This window comes from Podarcis tiliguerta (assembly GCF_965153285.1).
Source record: "Podarcis tiliguerta genome assembly, chromosome: 1".
NCBI lineage: Eukaryota > Metazoa > Chordata > Lepidosauria > Squamata > Lacertidae > Podarcis > Podarcis tiliguerta.
Window position 1 is genome coordinate 52,475,638 of NC_139534.1, and position 21,592 is coordinate 52,497,229.

At 48.8% G+C, this 21,592-nt stretch overlaps 1 protein-coding gene across 6 annotated transcripts in view; it reads left to right on the plus strand.

Moving 5' to 3' along the window:
* SPEG (striated muscle enriched protein kinase) overlaps positions 1 to 20,382 on the plus strand; it is a 99,879-nt gene extending 79,497 nt beyond the window's left edge. For all 6 annotated transcript variants that reach the window (XM_083431928.1, XM_083431927.1, XM_083431932.1 and 3 more), the window contains 16 exons: positions 253 to 279; positions 633 to 785; positions 2,143 to 2,185; positions 2,480 to 2,548; positions 2,938 to 5,161; positions 5,965 to 6,120; positions 6,820 to 6,936; positions 7,489 to 7,656; positions 8,186 to 8,308; positions 9,259 to 9,423; positions 9,897 to 10,656; positions 11,781 to 12,020; positions 14,809 to 15,032; positions 16,218 to 16,293; positions 16,602 to 16,751; positions 18,313 to 20,382. In XM_083431928.1, the coding sequence (XP_083288054.1) occupies positions 253 to 279; positions 633 to 785; positions 2,143 to 2,185; positions 2,480 to 2,548; positions 2,938 to 5,161; positions 5,965 to 6,120; positions 6,820 to 6,936; positions 7,489 to 7,656; positions 8,186 to 8,308; positions 9,259 to 9,423; positions 9,897 to 10,656; positions 11,781 to 12,020; positions 14,809 to 15,032; positions 16,218 to 16,293; positions 16,602 to 16,751; positions 18,313 to 18,517 (4,900 nt within the window). In that variant the 3' untranslated portion in view covers positions 18,518 to 20,382. The remainder of the gene's footprint in view (positions 1 to 252; positions 280 to 632; positions 786 to 2,142; positions 2,186 to 2,479; positions 2,549 to 2,937; positions 5,162 to 5,964; positions 6,121 to 6,819; positions 6,937 to 7,488; positions 7,657 to 8,185; positions 8,309 to 9,258; positions 9,424 to 9,896; positions 10,657 to 11,780; positions 12,021 to 14,808; positions 15,033 to 16,217; positions 16,294 to 16,601; positions 16,752 to 18,312) is intronic.
* The last annotated feature ends 1,210 nt before the right edge of the window (positions 20,383 to 21,592 follow it).

A 21,592-nucleotide genomic window follows, 5' to 3' on the forward strand; every position in this document is an offset into this window, starting at 1 on the left:
TCTACTTGACCATCTATTTTGCAGAAAAAGCCACCACACCTTATCTGACAACTGAAACAGCCCTTCTGTTGTCCAGACCCTAACCTTACAATCACAGAATCATTGAGTTGGAAAGAACCTCAACCAGCTCAACCCCTGATACCATCATCCCATTTAATCTATCTATCCAGGTACCACCTGGATCATATAACTTAACTCCTCCTAGAGATGTCCTGTCAAAGCACTGAAATTTTGTCTGTTCTTTCTTTACAGGCCAGTGGGAGTAATCACATATCTATGGTAAGCCTCAGCTTGGAGGACTGTGCTAGGACTGTTCAGGTTGTTCCCATCTCCCTTGCAGCTCTACCATATTATGGTAAAGAGAAGGCACAATGAGAAATACCAGGGCTCTTGCTTGTCCTGGAAGCAGATAATTCCACCACTATGCTTTGACATAGTGTTCCCATTCAGTTCTCCAGAAAGCCATGCTCTACTGACTCCAGGGTGTGAATTACGGGTTGGGGAACCTTGAAAAGCTACCCCAGTAAATTTCCTCACCCCATCACTACATCCTTGCATGCAAGGGCATGGGAAACCCAGAAAGCTTGCCCCAAGCCTGCGAGCCATGATTTTCTGACTATTCTCTCTCTCAGTCTCACAGGAATCTCCCCGTTCGTGGGTGAGAACGACAAGACCACACTCATGAACATCCGCAACTACAACGTGGCTTTTGAGGAGAGTATGTTCACAGGACTGACGAGAGAGGCTAAAGGCTTTGTTATCAAAGTACTGGTCAATGATCGCCTGTAAGTAATAGGGTATATTAAGGGTCTCCCTGAGGATTAGATAGAGGCATTTACCTGTGTGGGATGCAAAGAGGACTCCCCACACACATACTCCCTGCCCCCATGGCAGAGAGAGGGGGAAAACAACTAAAATTATTCCTTCTCTGAGAAAGGGAAAGCTATGTGTCCAGAGGCACAGAAAGAAAAGCCACCTTAGAGTGGGGGCCAAAGAGAGTCCCAGGCCTCCCCTACCAGCAGGCTGCCAGGGCTTTGCAGAGAGAAAATTATGCTCTAGGGCCCCTCCAGACATCCTTTTATTGTGTGTTGATGATGATTTGTGCTCAGGATGCTCTCAGGGTGGCCACACGTGATTCTGTGGCTTCCTGCTGAAATCCTGCGACTTTTTATACCACAAGGATTCTGGTATACTTTTGTTCAGTTTTTGTAGTCTTATAGCCCCTACAGGTGGCAATAATGTGATAGCGTTGAGGAAGCATTACAGAAGTCAAAGGAAATCAAAATAAATCTCTAATGGACTGTTATTGTGCCAAGAACATATTGCAGAACACACACACACACACACACACACACAATAAAACAACTGCCCAAAGGGGCCAACATGTACTACATCCACTTTAACACACCTTTTGCACTTAGGAAAATTACAGAGATATGCACTGGAAAGTGTGGGACGAATGAATGGTTAAGGAGATATAAGAACCTCAAACTAGCAAATGAGGATGAACGATCATTATTGTATAACCTCCCCACAAACAGATCGGAACGAATGCTCAATGAAGACCAGACATGGCATAACCTCTGTCTGTGTAAGCTTTGTTTAAGCAAATCAGGATGACAGCTCAGTAAACAGGTTGTCTGAAGTAGCCGAAAGACACACAATGCTTGGGGACAACCCCCACCCCACCAAAAAGCTTTGATTTCCCATGTGATCCTCTCACCCTGACTTCCATGTCTACTGTAGTAGCAAGCAAGAATAGTGTATTATTTATTGATGTAACGTATTTTAATCCTACCTCTTGGAAAAAAAACAAGGTGATTGTGCAAGAGTGATCCCACACTTTTTAAGCTGTGAGGTTTGTTAGCCATTCTAGAAAGCAAGGAAATGCTCTCACAGTCCTTTTATTCAAGCCTGGAAAGAAGGAGCATTGGAATGCAAGTAATCAGAGGACGCCATTCTGCTTTTGGTGGGAGAGAGGAGAGTGATTGGAGGTGGGCTGGAGGAAGCAGAAGGAAAGGAAAAGGACAGGCTGAGGAGCAGTGTGTGGAAGTGTGGGGTGTGTGGGCTTTAGCCGCAGCTTTCCTCTGTGCTAGCGAATGCTGTATCTACATATTGACTCGTTCTTGTTTTCCTTCCCAGGAGACCCAATGCAGATCAGACCCTGGAACACCCCTGGTTCAAGGTAAGTCCATTTTCTGATGCCTCTTTAGAAAGAGAAGTGGGGCCCATGTTGGGTGGTGGTGCCTTTCTCTAGGCAGGAGAAAATCTTGGTAGCTCAAAGTGGGAGAGGTTCCTTCAAGCAAAGGCTTCTGCCACACATGCAGGGAGCAAAAGCAACTCTTTCCGGCTGCCTGAGCCAGAGGCATCTCTTTGGCCACTGTGGGAAACAGGCTGGACTAGATAGGCCTTTGTTTTGACCCGGCTACAGAGCTCTGCTTGTTCTTCTGACCCTGCCTGCTTCCACCCTTCCTTTCAGACATTAGCCAAGGGCAAGAGCATCAGTACAGATCATCTCAAGCTCTTCATATCTCGCCGGAAATGGCAGGTAAACTTGGTACCTGACAGCATGATGGCAATTTATTGATTGGTTGATTTGCAGTTGTGAATTCCCTCCAGCAGCAAAATTAAGGAGGGGGTGGCTGGTAAGGTGGACACCATTGTGCAGAAAATGCTGCCGTGGAGCACAAGTGGTGTGTGTGCAATTGTGAGTGTCTGTGTGTGCATATGACCCTGACAATTTTCCATGGTGCTCTTCACATGTTGTTGGTCAACCAACGTGTCCAATGGTCAGGGATGATGGAAACTACAGTCTGGCCTCATAAGGAGGGTGGGCAGCCAAGCCTGTGAAATGAGGTGTGGGTGGAACAGAGGCTCTGTGGGTCTTTGCTTGAGCTCCATCCCATTCTCCCCTCAGCGTGTGCTTTCTTTCCCCAGCGCTCCCAGATCAGCTACAAGTGCAACATGGTGCCACGGCCGATTCCTGAGCTCCTAGAGGACACATCCAGCCACTTGTCTATTGCTGTGCCTCGCCTCCTCAAGGAGACCTCGGTGTTGTCCTCCTCTTCAGATTCTGATGACCCAGAGGAGTTGCCCTACATTCCCATGCCCCATCAGCCCGAATTTTCCGGCTCCCGCATGTCGCTCACTGAGATCCCAACAGATGATGAGCCTCTCAGCCCTGAGGGGGCTCCGGCAGATGAAGAGGGCACATTGATGGAGTGGCAGGATGATGAGGGGCAGGGAGCTGTGGTGGATCCCAAGAGAAAGGAAGAAGCAGAGCTCTCTTTCAGGAGGCAGAAGGGCACGTTGCCACGGAAGCGCTCCACAGAGGCTGAGGAGCCTGGCTCTTCCGACGAGGAGACTCGCGAGGCCCAGAAAAGGCCAGAGTACCCCAGGAAGGCCCTGAAGAAAGGCTCCAGCCTGGATTCCCCAGAAGCATCTGACAAAGCCTCGCGTAAGGGGGAGCTGCGCCGCGGCAGCTCTGCCGATAGTGCCCTGTTGCTCAGTCTCCCCTCGGATGAAGCGGAGCCCCACTCCCGCAAACGCCTGACCAAAGCGGCCTCCATGGAGCTGCCCCGTCGGAGCCCCAGCCCCGGCACATTGTACCGCAGGAAGGGCGGGCTGCCAGAGGAAGAATACACCCAGCGCCTGGAGGTCATGCGGCAGCGCCTGCTGCACGGCAGCCCCGTGGACGGCAAGCTGAGCGGCTTGCGGGGGCCGCTGCTGGAGACCCTCGGCCTTGAGAAAAAGGGCTTGAGGCCTCCCAGGCTGGAGAAGCAGCTGTCCCCCGGGCACAAGATGGTGCGCGCAGCCTCCAGCGAGACGGCTCCACAGCACATGCCCCCTGAGGGGCGCCTCCTCCAAAAGAGCAGCTCCTTCAGCCAGGGAGACGGGGAGCCTGTCACCCTGCATCGCCGCTCCGGAGCACCGCTGGAAATCCCTTTAGCCCAGGCCGAAGTCCAGAGGCTGAAAGAGACGCCGTCCCTCTCCGCTCTGAATGAATCCAGGCCCCACACGCCACACGAGGTTCCCTCCAAACCGCCTACCCCTGAGGCGGAGGCGGGGACAAAGCCCATCGGCAGGGCTAGCTTGAGGAGACCAACCGCCAGGGGACCTGAGGAAAAGGCGTTGGCGAGATTGTCCAAACCTGACGCTCCAGAAGCTGTGAAAGCCATAGGCTCTCCAAGGGAGTCAACAACTCGCACACCCATCTCACCCACCCCAGGCAGCTCGGCCCCCAAGCGTTCGGCCTATGCTGATGTCATGCAGAGCCTGGCTGGAGAGTCATCCCAGGTCCCTCACAGGGAGGCCGCAGAACCTTCTGTGGCTGCCTCAGAAGGTATACCTCAAACCTTTCCAGCTGCAACACAGTCCCACCCCACTGCTGCCTTTGCCAAGAAGGCTGCGCAGACCCCCAGCAAGGAACCCTCCCCCCAAGTTCGCTCCTCCAGTGCTGAGCACATCCTGGACATTGACTCTGAAGAGGTCTTTGAGGCCAAATTCAAGAGAGGCAGGGAAGGCTCCCTCAGCAGGGGCCGCAAGCTGCTCTCCCGGTCTGAGGAGCGGCAGCTGGCCGGGCCGCGGGAAGAGGGCATCTACCGGCCAGGCCCTGTGGGTGCCCCGCTGGAGCTGTCCAAGTCTGGGGTCTCTCGACACCTGGGCGAGCGCTCTCGCTCTGTGCAGGACCTGCATGAAGTGGAGAAGGAGGGCGGCTTCATCCGCAGGATGTCGATGCGACTCCGACGCACGCCTCCCGTCGAGAGGAGGAAGGCCAAGGAGGAGGAAGGAGGGGGAGCCAGGCTGTCTGGGGGCCTGGCTCCCAAGGACAAAAAGGACTCAGACAGCCAGCAGTCGGAGCCTGGCTCCAGTGAGTCGCCCGTCATGGCTGTGCGCAGGAAGATCGGGACCACCATGGGGCGCCTCTCCACGCATCTGCGCAGCCACTCGCAACGTGGCGAGGAAGACCAGGCAGCTGCTGCTGCTGGTGACCGTACCAGGCAGCCTGAGAAGAAAGCTCCTTTCCTCTCTCACCTGCGCCGTGCAACTTCTGAGGGGGAAAACCTGCGTCAAGTGGGTATCCCGCAGAACCAGCTGGCAGCCCAGTCTGCAAGTGTCCCTTCCACAGAGTCCTTCCAGTCTGACACATCCACAGGCAGCGGTGAGCAATGGTCTACAACCATTTCCCACCTGGGAAAGCGGGTGTGTGTATTATGGTTGATGTTTCTCCATTGAGGGATCATGGCTCCTCTGGGCATGTTTAAAGGCATCCTTTATAAGTGCTGCATGACTTCTAACGTGGGGAAGGGAGTGAGGCTTACAAATTGTAGTTCCACCAAGTTGTTGGCCACTTTTTTGGTTGTGGTACAAGTTCAGGAAAATGCTGGAGGAACTGGGGATCAAGGAAGAGAGAAAAAAGAGAGAATAATAAGTTGGATAATATAGAGGATGCTAACACGGCTGAGGTGGAGGAGTATGTGTGATTTGAGAGTGACTAATCCTGCTCTGGGCACACCACACATTCAGTAGAAGCTTCTTCTTTGGCGATCACTTAGCCGAGTAAGATTGTCTTCCATAAAGACGGTTTTAACAATGAGTCTGTAAGTGACTGTGGAGGCCAATTCTGGACCCACACATCCTTCCACAGTGAGGATATTGGTTTCCGGGCGGGAGTTGATCACGGTGTGGATTTGCCAAGCGTGCCTTCCTCCTAGCACGTTTCTCCCTTGCGTCCTGAGTTTGAGTGTCTACAAAGCCCATGACACCTTTGGTAAAGGCTGTTCTCCAACTGGAGCGCTCGCAAGCCAGTGTTTCCCAGTTGTCAGTGTTTATACTACATTTTTTTAGATTTGCCTTGAAACAGTCTTTAAAGCAAGCACTGCGTCACTCAGGCCCCCCAACCATTTCCCAGGATTCTCTTGGCTTGCGCAAGAAAGAGCCCACCCATATCTGTCATTTTCACAGGTCCTGGTGAAAGCCAGCGGCGCGGTTCTCGCTGGGAACGCTGGAGCTTGTCCAGATCCAAGAAAGACAAGGTTGCTTCACAGCCCAACATTCCTGCCAGCCTGAGAGGGGACGGTGTTGTCATTATGAGTCAACCCTATGTGCTCAGCGAGTCAGGTATGCCCATGAAGAAGTGTGGGGCCAGAGCTGCCATTGAGATAAATTCAGCCTGGTGTAGCTGGCCAATGAAAGCCTGAGTTGCTCTCACCTGTTCAGCTATGCTAGAAAGTTCCAGCCGCCGGGGCAATTAGAGTGGGCCGTTCTAGGGAAATGTGATGGCGAAGGGCTGAACTTGTGTCTTCTCCACTCCACTCTATAGGGCAGGGGTGGGAAACCTTTTTCAGCCGGAGGGCCACATTCCCGCGTGGGCTGCTTGTCAGTGGTGAGCACAGCCGGGGCAAAACTGAGTGGAAGAGGTGGGACTCCTTAGAACAGGCCAAATTCCAGTCATGCAAAAGTCAGAGGTTACTCCTCACACCTCTAAATGACCAGGCAAGGAAGAGGCATTATTACCATTCAGGGACACATTCTAGCTAGGCAAAAACACTCAAGGAAATAATGGAACAGGACCAGTGAGGGGTGGAGCATGGGGAAAAGGGGTGGAGCCTGTAGAGAGAGGCATTGTGTAGAATTCTGAGGGCCAGGCAGAGAGTCCTGTGGAGCTGCAATTGGCCCCCAGACCTGGTGTTTCTCCAGCCCTGTTACGGGGATCATTTCTATGCTGGGGATGGTATTCCTGCCAAACCTTTTAGCACCATCTGTGTGGTACTTGGAAGCAGCCTCGGATTTACCCCTTTTATTCTTTGTCCAACGCAGACTTCCCTCCAGTTTTCCACATAAAATTGAAGGACCAGGTATTGCTGGAGGGAGAGGCAGTGCAACTCTGCTGCCTTCCTGCAGCCAGCCCTGCCCCTCGCATACTGTGGATGAAAGGTAAGCATTGTGTCACAAGGAGCGTGTGTGTCTGCATGTTGGGGCAGGAAGAAGCAATATAGTTTCTTGACTCTCAAGATCAGAAAGGTGGAGTCTGATACCTGCCGAGTTGTTTCCCAGTGTGTGATTCCTAACAGGTATCCTGCCAGACAGCCATGATGCAATGCCACCCAAGGCAGGTTCAGACACAGAGCTAGGAGAGGTCAAGCCCAGAACCGAGCTGCCATTTGGGCGTCCATGCTGACAGACCTAGCTGCATACCCCTGCATCACCATGGTGCAAATTGTGTATCCTTGCACTGGTTGCCATCCACATGGTTACATTCTCTTGGAACTCAGAAGTGCCGAACTCTGTTGGGATAGGGACCCCTTGGGTTCAGCCAGGAAAAGAGGTACTCCAACTTCTGATGAAGCTCACATGTTTGAGTAACTGAGTATGAACTCTGTGTCAAAGATGCATTAGAGCACAAGCTACAGGAGGAGGATGTAAGGCAGTGTGCGATATTGATATACCTAGAGTGGTTGTACGGATCGGTTTTCTTGTCCTCTGCAGATAAGAACACCCTGGTATCAGAGGGTGTGCTCAACATTGTGGCATGTAAAGATGGCCGCCAGCTGCTCACCATCTCCAAAGTCTCCAAGAAGGATGCAGGCTTGTATGAATGCAACGCTACCAACGCACTGGGCACTGCCACCAGTTCCTGCACCCTGGCTGTAGCAAGTAAGGATAGAAAAAGAGTGCGCTGTGATTCCCCACCACCCCAGCCAAACATCTATGAGCTTGTTGCGGCAATATATCTCATGTAGCAATGGAAGAGAAATATGATTCAGTGTGCATTGACAACCGAATCTATAAAATTCACCTATTCTGAAACAGCTCTCCCTTTACATTCACACTCATCTGAATTTTGAAGTGCAGTTCTCCAACCAAATAATCTTTACAAAAATGCATGTATTATAGGAATATATGCATAAAAATGAAGATATTTGTGTAAATACGTGTACCTTAGTTTTTTTAAAAATGCATGCAGAAATTTATCAAGAGAAATTTGTACTGAAATGATGGTACATGAGTTTTGTTTTTTTTTTAATCCACAAATTCCTGCAAAATGTGGAGAACTGAATTTAAGACGGGGGGAAAATAGAAACTGTGAGAAACGAAATCGACAGATCCTTCCATCCCATATCTCATTGGTTATTATCTCATGCTTTTCCATTCATTTCTCTTTTCTCAAACCTGTTCCTAACAGAAATTCCTGGGAGACCAGGCACCCCAGAAATCCCCCAGAAGTACAGGAACACAGTCCTGGTGCTATGGAGGCCAGCAGATACTCAGGCACCCTGCACATACACGCTGGAACGGAAGATGGATGGTATGAACTGGTGGGGTGTGGAAAATATTGCCAGCTGCTTTCTGCCCTTTCCTTTGCAGAGGCTTTAGTCGTCACATGCATTCCCCTGGTTCTTTGTGGACCTTCTGGGGCTCCATATCCACCACCTCCATGTTCGCATGTGCAGAATTTTTTATTCTTCTAATAAGGCTACAGTGCAACTTGCAGCCATCTTCTCATTCCTACTCCTTTAGTTGCCTGCCCATTCCCAAACAGCTGGTGGTACATCAATACCGAAAAGTATTGCTTCCTAGCAGTCTCCCTTCCCCATCCTCTTGCATTATATGCAGTTCAGTTACAGATTCAGTCCAAATCTGAGGACAAGATGCGGAGTTCATCACCTTTCTGTAGAGATGAGTGTTTAGATTCAGTCTTCATGCAAGGCACAACCTCTTCCAGTGAGCCCCCCCCCCCCCCGGAGGCAATATCCAGCCACTGTCACACATGTCTTAGTAACATGATCCAGATTAGCAGATATGCTGCACGCCTTACATGGAGCCGATTCTAGAAAAGAAACTTCTGAAGTTCAGAAACTTCAGCTGGTGCAGAATTCAGTAGCTAGGATGGTACTTATCAGAGCATATGACTCCAATATTGTTCATTGGCTAACTGTTCCTAATTCAAAATCCTGGTTATGACTACAAAGCCCCAAAACAGTTTGGGACCAAGCAATTTACAGTCCTGTCTTATTTGTATTCTTCCCCATGCTTTGTGGAGCTCTCTGCCCTGCCCTAATCAATCCTCTCTTTACCTGCATTTCAGTCTGATACCAAATCTTTTTTTCTTGTACCGTGTTTTCATTTGATTTCCCCCCCTGCATTCTGTGGTTTTATTTTTTTGTTTCTGATTTTCAGCATTGGTTTTGTTTGGTCTTTGATGTGTTATATTTACTGCATATAGCTTTAATTGATGTATTTCTTCCCCCGCCCCAGGAGAGCATGAGTGGAAGTTGGTCAGTTCAGGCATCGCTGACTGCTACTTCAATGTGACAGATCTCCCCGTTGCGAGCATGGTCAAGTTTCGTGTTGCCTGTGCTAACAAGGCTGGACAAGGCCCCTATAGCAACCCCTCGGGGAAGGTCTTCATTGAGGGTGCAGGTGAGGACAAGGGAGGTGCTCTTAGTCCTGACAGTCTGAACCAACCAATAGGTTGCCATGGCTGTGTACACACCATACAATGAAAATACATTCCCACCACTACCAGGAATCCTAGGAGCTGTTGTTTACCCCTCCAGGACCTTTAACAAATTACAGTTCCCAGGATTTTAGAGGGGGGATTTGTTTCAGATATATGGTATGCTTCAAAAACTGAATGGTGTGTATGCAGCCATTGTGCTTGCAAGTACTCTACAAGCCATGTCCTAAATTCTGGCTGCAAGCCCACCTCATGGTGTCAAGGTGCAGCTGCCCTCGGTAGGGAGGATATTTCCTTTATTGAGCTGGCTCTGTCATAGTTGGGTTTCCCACTGTTTGGTAGCTGAGAGGGGTTCCCTCTATAGATTTTCCCTTGCCTTCTAAAAGAGGCAGGCCCTCCACTTTTGAGCCTAAATCAGCCTCTTCTCCTCTCCCAGAACCCAAGACTGCCTTCTCAGCTCTCACTGCCAAAAAGAGTACAACTGCCCTGGAGAAAGCCGCTTTCACCAGATCCACCCAGACCCTCACTGACCAGTCTCCCCAACCCGTGCGCAGAAATACAGGTCCCCTGCCGTCCTCCCCTCCCAGGAAGCACAAGGGGGCAGTGCCGGCACAAGGGGGGAAGGCTCCTGCTGCCCCCAAAGTGACTCAACCTGAGGAAAAGCCTCTGGCCACGGTGAAGGCCAAGCTCCCAATTGCGGCCCTGGTTCCATCCTCCAAGGAGGCCTCGTCTTCCGAACCTCCAGCTGTTGCGCCATCCACCTCTCCAGAGCCAGACTCGAAGCCTTCCAGAACAGCATCTTCTCTCAGCACCCACAGTGCCTCAGTGCCCACCAGGGTCTCGCCTGCTGCGGCATCCTCCCCTGGCTCTTCCGTCTCCAAGTTTTCGCCCATCTCTCCTGCCTTACCAACCCCCGCGGCAGACTCGCCAGTGACCATCTCCCCGAAAGCTGTTCCCTACATGGCCACCTCTTTCATCTCCATCCCACCAAGGACGCCCAGCACGACGGAAGGTGCACACAGCCAGCCAGTTACCCCCAGCCCAGAAGAGGGGCCTTCTCACACTCGCTTCCTGAGCCGCAGCACTACCCCTGGGAGTGGGGCTCAGAGCAGGCTCACTTCAACTTCCAAGGACGAGTCGTCGTTGCGCCAAGGGGTCCCTCAAAAACCCTACACCTTCTTGGATGAGAAAGCAAGGTAAGAGATCTTTCATAGGGACATAGGAAGCTGACAGCCCAGTGCATGAAGTGGTCATTCTGGTCCACTGTTATCTAGCTGTTAGTGCTCCAGGTTCACAGGAGAAAACCTTGTTCCCAGCCCAGCACCTAAATATGTCAGGGTCTGAACCTGAGACCTTCTCCTAGATAGTGTGCAAAGCAGCACAGAATGATGCCTCCCTCTAGTCCATTTCTGGACCAGGAATTTCTCAGCATTGGGTGCAGCAACCGACCTTCTCTGATCCTGGATATAACCAAGGGCTCTCATGTTGTGGCCATAGCATTAGCAGCCTCCTTTGCCCCTGTCCGCTGCCTCCAAAGTATCTTCAGAGATTTAGACCCCACACCAGAAGCCCTCCTTCTCCTCTGTGCCCAAGCGATGCTAAACCCCCTTCCATTCCCTTGTGGTACATTTCAGTCACGCACTTGACTCTCCGGCTCTCATCTCCACAGGCCCAATCACACAACCATGTTTATTGCATGAAAATGGCAAGAATCATATGGCAACTGTTTCATTTCAACTAAGCCGACGGAGATTAAACTTGTCAAACAAATTCAAGAGCTCTTTCTACGCATTATGCAGTTTAAAGTAGTAGACTAAAGTGGTAGAATTCTGGATTGCACTACTTCATACTGCTGTGGCTGGGCAACACATATCTTTGAATGTTCCCTCCAATGCTTTTAAAAAACCTTATATGTACTAAACTAGCTTGTCAGAAACATTTAGTTATAAACTCTCTTCTTAATGTGCTTGCTTACTACATGCAATGAACTTGTTACAAGATGGAGCATTCAAAAATGTGACACCTTCGCAGCTGTGATCTGGAGTGGTACTGTCCAAAACTGTACTATCACAGTCTTATAGTCTCACTCTGTAAAGCAGATGGGGAACCTCCAGCCCACAGGCCAATCTTGGCCCACTCTGTCTCAGCCAATCCTGGGTAATTTAACCATGTGAAAACTGTTGTCATATCCATTGAACTCTGTGGTTACATGTGCAGTGCTGTGTAACAGAAGCTATGTACACTGTGCCTTAGCTTTTGTTAGGCAGGCCTAGCAAGCGTCCAGACATGCACTTGGCATGCTCCATGTATATATGTGCAGGGGCCGGTTTGGAGTGATTCGGGAATGCAAAGAGAATGCCACGGGCAAGCGATTCATGGCCAAGATTGTGCCCTATGAAACAGAAGGCAAGCAGAGCGTCCTGCAGGAATACGAGATCCTAAAGGGCCTACACCACGATCGCATCATGACTCTGCACGAAGCATACATCACCCCCCGCTATCTGGTGCTGATAGCTGAACACTGCCCTGGGAAGGAGATCCTCTACCACTTTGTTGACAGGTTTGTTGGGGGGTAGGTTGGGAGGCAGGAGGGGGTTAGGGGTGGGACTCCAGGATGTTAGGAGGAGAAGCTCTGTGTCTGAGGGCCAAGCATGGGTCCACAGAGGGGTTTGGCTAACTAGCAAGGTAACAGAGAGTTGCAAACATAAAAACCAGGACGAGACAGAAGTGTTGGTCTAGTCACATGCAATGGGGGCATGAATCAGTTTGTGGGCCTGAATCAGTTTTAGTTGACCAGAAAATCCATGGCAGAGGTGATAACTTGGCAATTGAAGAGGACAAACTGTGCCAGAAAAAAATGGCACAAAACTGACAAACTGAGACAAACTGACAAACTGAGTCAGAATAGTAGAGCTGAAGGGAAATAAAAGTAACACAGTCCAGATACCTCCACTCGACCCAAACATTTGAACCTATTCCTTGTCATCTTCTGCTTTATAATGTGGAACAGCAAGAGACAAATAAATTATGCTATGCTTTAAGACACTGTAGGACACCTTTAGTAAAACACATCTAGATGGTTCAAGGAAGGGCCTGGCTTGAATGAAGAGTAGTTAGTGAGTGAGGACCACATTATACAGAGGAATTTTTTTCCTGCAATCTTACTTCTGTGAATATGTAAAAGATAAACGATATAAACCTTTCCTGTGCTTTGATGTTATGAGATTGACATGAGCGGATTCCTGTGAATGTGCAACTTGATGGGTTTACAGTCATTAGTTGTTAACCCTTGCCTCTCCTATTCCTCTTGTGGCTGAAATGCATAGTATATGTTCCTTGAGGCAAAGACCTTTTTTGTTGTTGCTTTGCATAAGAAAAGGGGTGAGGGATTCATTGTCCTCCAGATGCTGTTGAATTCTGCCTCTCATCAGCACAGCCAATGGCTGAGTTGGTGAGAGTTGGGAATCCCAAAAACATCTAGAGGGCCACTGATTCCCCACCCCTGCTACAAAGCACCATGTCAATTGATGGCACTGCCATCATGATCATATACTGGCAGCAACCTCAGATCTCTGAGTGCCAGTCCTCATGTAGCCAAAACAGTGCCACCCATGAACAAAAGGCTCAGGGAAGCCCCAAGGTTTGCAAAAGTACAAAACATTTGTGGGGGTGGAGAGACCTAAACAGCCCAATAAGAACTGAATGTGCTCAGTGGGCATAGAATGCAGACCGATGGGTAGAAATGGAATGCAGTATCCTGACAGGAGATACTGTATTTTGTCACGTCCCACATGTATAAATAGTAGTATACTAATTAGTAGTATATCATGATAACAATGATAATAACAAATTATTATTATTATTATTATTATTATTATTATTATTATTGTGTCATCGGATCATAAGTGGCTTTCTGTTGTGCAACTGATACTCCTTGCAACACTTTTAAGTGGAATTTCTTTTTTCAGAAGAGTCTATATAGAGCACAGGTTTCCAGAGCCTCTTATTTTAATTTTAATGCATTTGGCAGCCAAAATGTCTATGTCTCTGTCCTGGATCTAGCACTGTTCAATATTATGATTAATGACTTCAGTAAAACATTAGATTTTGCTGATGATACAGAACCAGAGTGGGTGGGGGAAGGAATTGCAAAATGTTTAGGCTATGATTCAAATCAGAAAGATCACAATCAGTTGGAGAATTGGGTGGGCTGGGGGTAAAACACCCAAACCCAACAAATGGATAAAACACAGGACAGAAAACCCCAAGTGGACACAAGACAACTAGAGGTAACTGCTGCCTATTTCCCTAAAGGGTTGAGGGGCTGCCTCGCCCCTATGTTTCAGACTCCATGTGATTCTTCAAACCCTGCTGTGGTTCCAGCAACCTGATAGCCCTCTCCTCCTCCATGAATTTGTCTCATCCTCTTTTCAAGCCATCCAACTTGGTGGCCTTCACTGCCTCCTGTGAGAGCAAGCACCATAGCTTGGCTGGTGCTGCGTGAAGAAGTACTGTACTTGGTTTTGTCTGTCCTGAATGTTCCAACATTCAGCTTCAGCAGATGTTGACGAGCTCTAGCATTATAAGAAAAGGAATATGGTGGTGGTATTTAGTCACGAAAAGTGGAATCTACAGCAACATGTTGCAGTGTGGAGTGCTTCTGTTCAGTCAGCCCCTCGTGCCTTTGTTCCATTTTCCATTCCACCCATTTCTCTGATGTTCCTCCAGCCACCGGTCAAAATTCCATGGCTGCTAAGTCTGCTTAATCCTCACTGGGATGTCCTTTGGGGCGTTCCTGTCCTCCCTCCTGTGTGGGGGCAGTGCTATTTTGATTGCACGTGCAAAGCCTAAGCAGCAGGAACAAAGGAAATTGCAAAGTAATGTAGAGCAGAAACAGGGTGGTGGTGAAGTGACTGAAAGTAAAAATGAAAATAAGAAAATAACATATTGATCAGCCATTGACCATTTAATTTCCCCCGTTGTCACACAGCAACACACAAGGATGAGGTTGGGGTGGGGTTAAAATTTTAACTTCCAACCACTGTCAGCAAAAGACATCATAGGTGGGCTTTGAATGGGATTGTACAGACAGGGAAAAGTTTTTAAAGAAAAGATCAGTTCAACAAATGTATAAAACAGAAACAAAAATAAATGTATTAGCTGTTTTTTTTAAAAAAATAAAATATAATCATGGGTCTGCACTGTGTATAACATAAACTCACCAGTGTGCTTATTTAGGAGTAATGGTACCATATTGTTGTTTAATTGTACCAGTACAAGTGCAAGTGCAAGGGAAGGGTTCTTGTGTCCTTCGCTCTATCCTTTCGAAGACATGCTTTACTCTACAGGTTCCGTTACTCAGAGGATGATGTGGTGGGGTACGTAACACAGATCCTCCAAGGACTAGAATATCTGCATGGGCGGCGCATCATTCATCTTGACCTGAAGCCTGATAACATCATCGTCAGCCCCACAAACACATTAAAAATTATTGACTTTGGCAGTGCCCAGACCTACAACCCACTGGTGTTGCGCCAGCTGGGGCGTCGTGTTGGCACACTGGAGTACATGGGTGAGTATCTTTATGGGATTGGCATACCAGAAGATTGGGTAGGGGAGGATGTGCGTGAGATTTTGTGGGCAAAACAAACTGCTTGTGGAGTTAAGTTTGCCATGGAATGAACATAGGTGGTACCTATAGGCCGAGCTATACATGTGGCTAATGGGTTGGAGTTGCATACCATTTAATTGACAAAGGGACTAGCATCAAAGAGTGGAGATGGCAGAAATGGGGGGATTCCTCCCTCCCCAGAATGTTAAGTTCTTGGTTTCGTAGGCTACTCTTTTGCAGGACTCACACTAGGAGATGAGGACAGAACTTTAAATCATAGAGTTGGAAGGGACCCTAAGTATCATCTGGTCCAACCCCCTGCAATGCAGGAATATGCAGCTGTCCCATACACTGGAATCAACCTGCAACCTTGGCATTATCAGCACCATGCTGTAGCCAACTGAGCTTTCCCCAAACACTTTACTGCTAGGTGTGTGTGTGTGTGTGTGTGTGTGAGAGAGAGAGAGAGAGAGAGAGATTTGCTGCTCCAGGCTTAGAGCTGTTTACTTTACACAGTTTTGTTCACCTCCCAGGCTAGACCACAGATGATTCACTTGCATCTTAACCATAGAGCGGCAGAGGATCAATCAGCTTAATCCAGTGGGTCTCACTAGCAGAACAAACAGAAGCCCCTCTGGGCTCATTATGGCAATTTATTTATTTATTTTTGTATAAGATTTATTGCCCACCATTCACCATAAGGTCCCAGGAAAGCTTATAAAAATATAATCATACAATTATAAAAGCAAGTAAGGCAGTTTATACAACTATTAAAAAAACACAAGTAAAACCAGCAGTGAGGTAGCATGGAGGGGCAGAGACACCTACCTGACTTTCTGGCATGTGATCCACTGCCATTTACCAGGAGAGAAAAGGGGGATGGGAGGGACACTGGCGTGGTGCAAACACACCAACTCCCAAAATTGCAGCCAGCTCACCTCTCCAAATAAGCAGTAGTGACTGACCTATCAGGAGGTCAGGTAAACACTTCCCCCCACCCCACTGTCCACCCCTGAGTAAAAGAGTTCCAAATAAAAGCAGCACAGTATAGGTTAAACAAAAAAACCTTTAACTGTCAAAGGCCAGGGTAAAGTGGTGCAGCTTCTATGCAGGGAAAGATATGACCCTTCACTGTTTACTTTGCAGCTCCAGAAATGGTGAAGGGGGATCCCATTGGTTCGGCAGCTGACATCTGGGGCTTGGGAGTCCTCATATACATCATGTAAGTATGGCTGAAGAGGACGAATGTGGGAATCTGACAAGCAGGGGGGAAGAGGTGGAATTAGAAATGGATGTCCAGAGCCTTCTTTTCTGACTCACCTGACCAGATTCACTTAAAGGACAGGATTATCCTAGACTCCTGCCTGCAGTCATATATCTCTGATGCACCATAAAAACTTCAGATCGGTACCTCTGATCGGTACCGTGGAGGTGCTGTTCCTCCCTTGCAGCTGGGAGTGCTGGTTTGATGGACGAGTGATATTGTGCATGTGTGTGCCCTGCACTTTTATCTTCTATTTTGCTTGTCAGGCTCAGCGGACGCTCCCCATTCTTTGAGACGGATCCCTTGGAAGTAGAGAGCAGGATCCTGGCAGGGCGTTATGATGCCTTCAAGTTGTACCCCAACGTCTCCCAGAGTGCTGCACTCTTCATCCGCAAGGTTCTCTCTGCCCATCCATGGTGAGTGAACGGAGTGAAAGGCCTTGGAGGCAACGCCATGGGATGGGTGGCGAGGAAAAGTTGCCTTCGTAAAGAGCAGTGGAACAGACAGATCTAGAATCTGGGGGAGCTTCAAGGCAAGACTCAGATTACTGAGGTTTCTCTCTCTGGTGGCATTTGAGCCATGGGAATGGTGCTATGGCCATAGCCCCTGTGTCAAAAAAGCAGGTACTGCTTAGACTTGGATTAGTCTGGAGTTCAGTAATAAAGTCCTGAGAGCTAAATGAGCTGCTGAGGTTGAGAATTCCAGAGCAGATCTTTTCAGCAGTAGCAGAATGCAGTCTGAGTCCAGCATCCCTGAGATCACCATCACCCTTCATGTTTAAAGCGTTTGTACCAGGGATGGGGAACATCTGGCCCTATAAATGTCCTTTGACTCCCATCAGCCCTAGCCTAAATGGCCAGTGGTCAGGGATGGTGGGAGTTGCAGTCCCTCTGGACTAACAATACTAGGACCTGTAATTCCAAACCAGAGGAAGCTAGGTAGGACTGTACTCAGTCTCTAAAGCAAACTGACCATGCAACCCTAGGCATGTGTGCCTGGAAGTAAATTCCACTGTGCTCAACATGGCGTACTCCCAGGTACTCCTGGTGAGTGAGAATGGGCTGTTCTAGGAGATGAGAGCCCTGAGCTATGTCCTCAGTCCCCGGCTTTTCTGCTACAAAGTCTGGGTGTGACCATGTTTGGGGAAGGACTGTTGCCCAGTGATGGAGCTTGCGATTATGTTCTGCATGCAAAAACCATTGGCTTAAGGAAATATAGCTACAAAAGGGAGAGTTCCTGGTTGTCAAGATCCAGGTTTGAGGCAAGTAAGAGAACCCCAGCAGAGATTTAAAATCACAAAACACGCAGCAAATTAAGGCATGCCAAGGTAGGCTGTTAGACCTTTAAAATGTGCATCCTTTAAAGTGAGTTCCAAAGTTTCCCTCTTCCCCTAACATAGAAAAAGACCACATTTGGTATGCTTAAAATGGTTTACATATAAACTCTTCAACAGTCAGATTCATGTGCTTTAGAAAACTGCACAGGCAGTAAAACTTGGCTTAGTTACAGTGGTGATGGTTCCTAAATTATTGGTATAGGTAGAAGTCAAGAGCGGCTTGTGAGAGCCATTCAGCGAAGCTGGAGCAACCAGGTTAGCCTCTTCTCAGGTGGACCGAAGGAGAACAAAGGCTTGAATGCCCAGTTCCTCCCAAGGTGAGCTAAGCCTGGCAGGACAGCTTACTCTATGATCTTAACCCTTTAAGGCATTAATTAGACTTAAGAACATTGCCTATATGAGGCTGGTTAGCCCGCAAAAACTCCTAGGTTCAGTCATCTGAGTGTCCAGGTAGGGCTGGGAAGGGCTGCTGCTCCTGAGCTAGATGAAGCAATGGCCCAGCTCGGGATAAGGCAGCTTCCTATATGTTGTCCACAGCTCATTCCTCCAGTCATGTTCCTACTTCCTCCTTGTTCTTCTGGGTCTGGGGAGTGCTGGAGAGGGGAAAGACAGCCTCATCCTAATATCCCTTGGCCTTGCAGGAGCCGCCCAGCTCTCAAGGACTGCTTTGCCAACCCTTGGCTCCAGGACGCCTACCTGATGAAGCTGCGTCGGCAGACCCTCACCTTCACCACCAGCCGCCTGAAAGAGTTCTTGGTGGAGCACCAGCGGCAGCGCAACGAGGTGGCCACCAAGCACAAGGTCTTACTGCGCTCCTACCATGGCGCCAGCAGCCACATGCCCTAGCCGCCTGCCCTGCCGGAGGAGCCACAGAACATTCCAGCAGGGGGCGTGATGGGCCAAGTACCCACCCAGCCAGCCAGGGTGGGACTTGTTGATATACCTCATGGATCAAGAAGAGTCGTCAGCACTGGCTGCTGTTCTTTGCTCTACCTACCAGTCCTGGAGGTAGCCTGGCCCAGAGAGAGGGAGCCTGGGGGCCGAAAATGGCAGATTGACAAGATTCGCTGCCATGGGGTTGGGTTCAGGGAGGTATGAAGCGCTGTGGGCCATGAAGCCATGCTGTTCCCAGGCCAAGGTCAAGGGGGGAGGAGAAAGCCTTGACGTTTCCTTGTCTAAATAAACTCCTCCTCCCCGTGGGGTTGCCAAGGGCCCTTCCTGTATTGTGCCTCTAGGGCTGCGTCTGTACCCTGCGTAGGTCAGGTGCAACCAAGCGCTCCCATTGACTTAACAGCAGATGCAAAACATGCCGGCTGCAGCCACTGAGCAATGGGGCATCTCTTCCTTACATGCCAGGCTAAGCTGGGAAGATGACAATGAAGGATCAACCCGGAAGTATTGCAGAGAAGGCATTTCAGCAATGGAAAACTCCAACCCCCCCACCTGTGCAGCCAACATATGCAGTATAGGGAGTATAATGGATGTTTCTGGCCTCAGAGGCAGGGGCTGGGAGGGAAGGTGCACATTAAATCCACAGCACCCCTACACTTAAGACAGCAGCTAATAACAAAGACTGCTGGAGTCAAGGGCTGATGGTACTTTCCCTGGGGTTCCTCTCCACTCACCTCTGCTTGGGTATCCAGAAGAAGCCAATCATGTGAGGCACCCACCAGTTTTTCCCTGTTTACATACCTACCATCTCACAATGCCTCTTCTTTGCTGCTGCCTTCCTTGTTTTTTCCTGACATGGATACACGCAGCCCAGTCCTACCTTAAGCTTCAGTACCAGTGCAGAAGATAGATGCCTTCTCTCCCTGCATGCCTTTCTGAATCAAGGACATGCTTCAGATACACCACCCCCTCATACATTTGCCTACATGAGCCCTCCTCTCTTTCAGTGCTCTTTTGCCATAGCCCCTTCTGGCACCTACAGAACACTCACGATGGCACAGAGACAGGCAGAGGTCCTCCAAACATAGGCACCTTCTCCTTTTGCAGTCAAGCACACATGTGACCTTACATGGCCTCTGGTGGTGGGTGGGTTGAAGAGGACAACAGGGTGGGTTCTAAGTCCTGGGATGGGGGTAGTGGCCGTTTGTTTCTCTGCTCTTGACCTGTGTAGTGTCCATAGCAAACCAGACCTGACATACCCCACTGAGAAGGGTGGAGGCCATTTTGAAACTGAGAGTCTACACGTTTTCACAGCTGCACCTTAGGGCAACCCAGGAGGGACAAACCTGGATTTCGTATGGGTAGGGAATGAAGAGAATGTACCATTGGCACAGAGTTGAAAGCAGACCTACCAAATGAAGCAGACCTACCTAACCAGCCCCACCTTGGCTGTGTGAATCCATGACCATGGTTCCCCATCTCAGTCTTTTCACCCCATGCCCCAATGTGTTTTGATTGTGAAGATGCTCGTTTCCCTGTGGCATGGAGCAAGCAAAGCAAACCAGGACTGCTTCCAGATGGGTGGCTTCCTAGCGCTAATAAATCATTGCTCTTCCACTGTAAGGTACAAGAGGAATTGCACACTATCAGGGATATTGCACTTTTCTGTATGTTCATCCTGCTATGTTCCATCCACACCAGTGGGTGTGACAGAGCTGCTGGGTGGGGGAGGGGGAGGAAAGATCTAATTCACCTAAGTGGCCATTTGAAGAAGAAACCTGAGTGATTCTTATAAAAATAAAATAAAAATCAGTTATTTATTTAGCGCTAAGCACTTCTTCATTAAAGTGTGATCGCCCATGATTGCTATGAAAGTGTTTCATGTTTGTTTTGAACCAGAAGTGAAGACTGGAAGTGTATAATTAGGGTGGAAAGCACATTGCTAAAATGGTGGTGACTAGAAATATTTCCCCCCTTTTATTTTTAAAATTAGTGTTATAGCACTGTAGCACTCTTTAAGAAGCATGCCAATATTCACATCCCTATCCTAATACCCCAACAAACCAATAATGTTAACAATACTTACAACATTGTTTAAAAACCTTATGCCCAAAACAAGTGCCACAAAGGCGCTTGACACCGTCTCACTGACCCACCCCTATTGCAAGTGAAAGGGAAGACGGACTGTTTTCAAGGAAGGAGCTCCATGCCAGCTGAGACGCAGGACCAACTGGCTGGGAGCCAAATGGTCCAAGCAACCCCAAACACCTATATAACTGCATGTAGGCTACTTTCTATAACCTACCTCCCAGTCTTCAGCCCACCCCTAACTCCAACCCCACCCACCACACTATATGTCACCACAACACACTAGGTTCGATGGACAATATAAGGTGAGAGACAGGACAACCCAGACGGGTTGGTAGGGAATCATCCTAAAAAATAAACATACCAAATGGCTAGCTTAAAAGCAATTACACTAAATGTGAGGGGATTGGAAACCCTGTTAAAAGAAAATGCATCACCTCGTATGTAAACACCATGAAACCACACAATACCTTCCTACAGGAAATACACAACCCCCACCCAAAGGAAGCAAACTCCTGAGCAAATCCCACTTCAGTCATGGGTGGCACCTCACTCAGGAAAGGCCCGCAGAATAGCCATAATACTTAGTAGAGACCTAAATTTCCAAGTCACAACAGTGCTAAAAGACAAAAAAGGCAGATTCATTTTTGCTAAAGGGGTACTAGATGGCAAAACTAAACTGACAATTGGCTCCATATATGCCCCAAACACAAAACAACTGGAGTTCAAACAGAAAACACTAAACAAATTCCTCTCCTCCTCCAAAGGGGAAGCAATCTGAGGAGGTGACCTCAACCTAAATATGAGACATCCATCCTACAACCCCCTGGGCAATCTTGTCTCACTGCCAGTCACTCAAAGTGAGAGGCAACCTTGCGGCCACTAAGGTTGTGGGAGTGTGTACACATCCTAAGACATGCCTTGTTCCACGTTACAATTTAT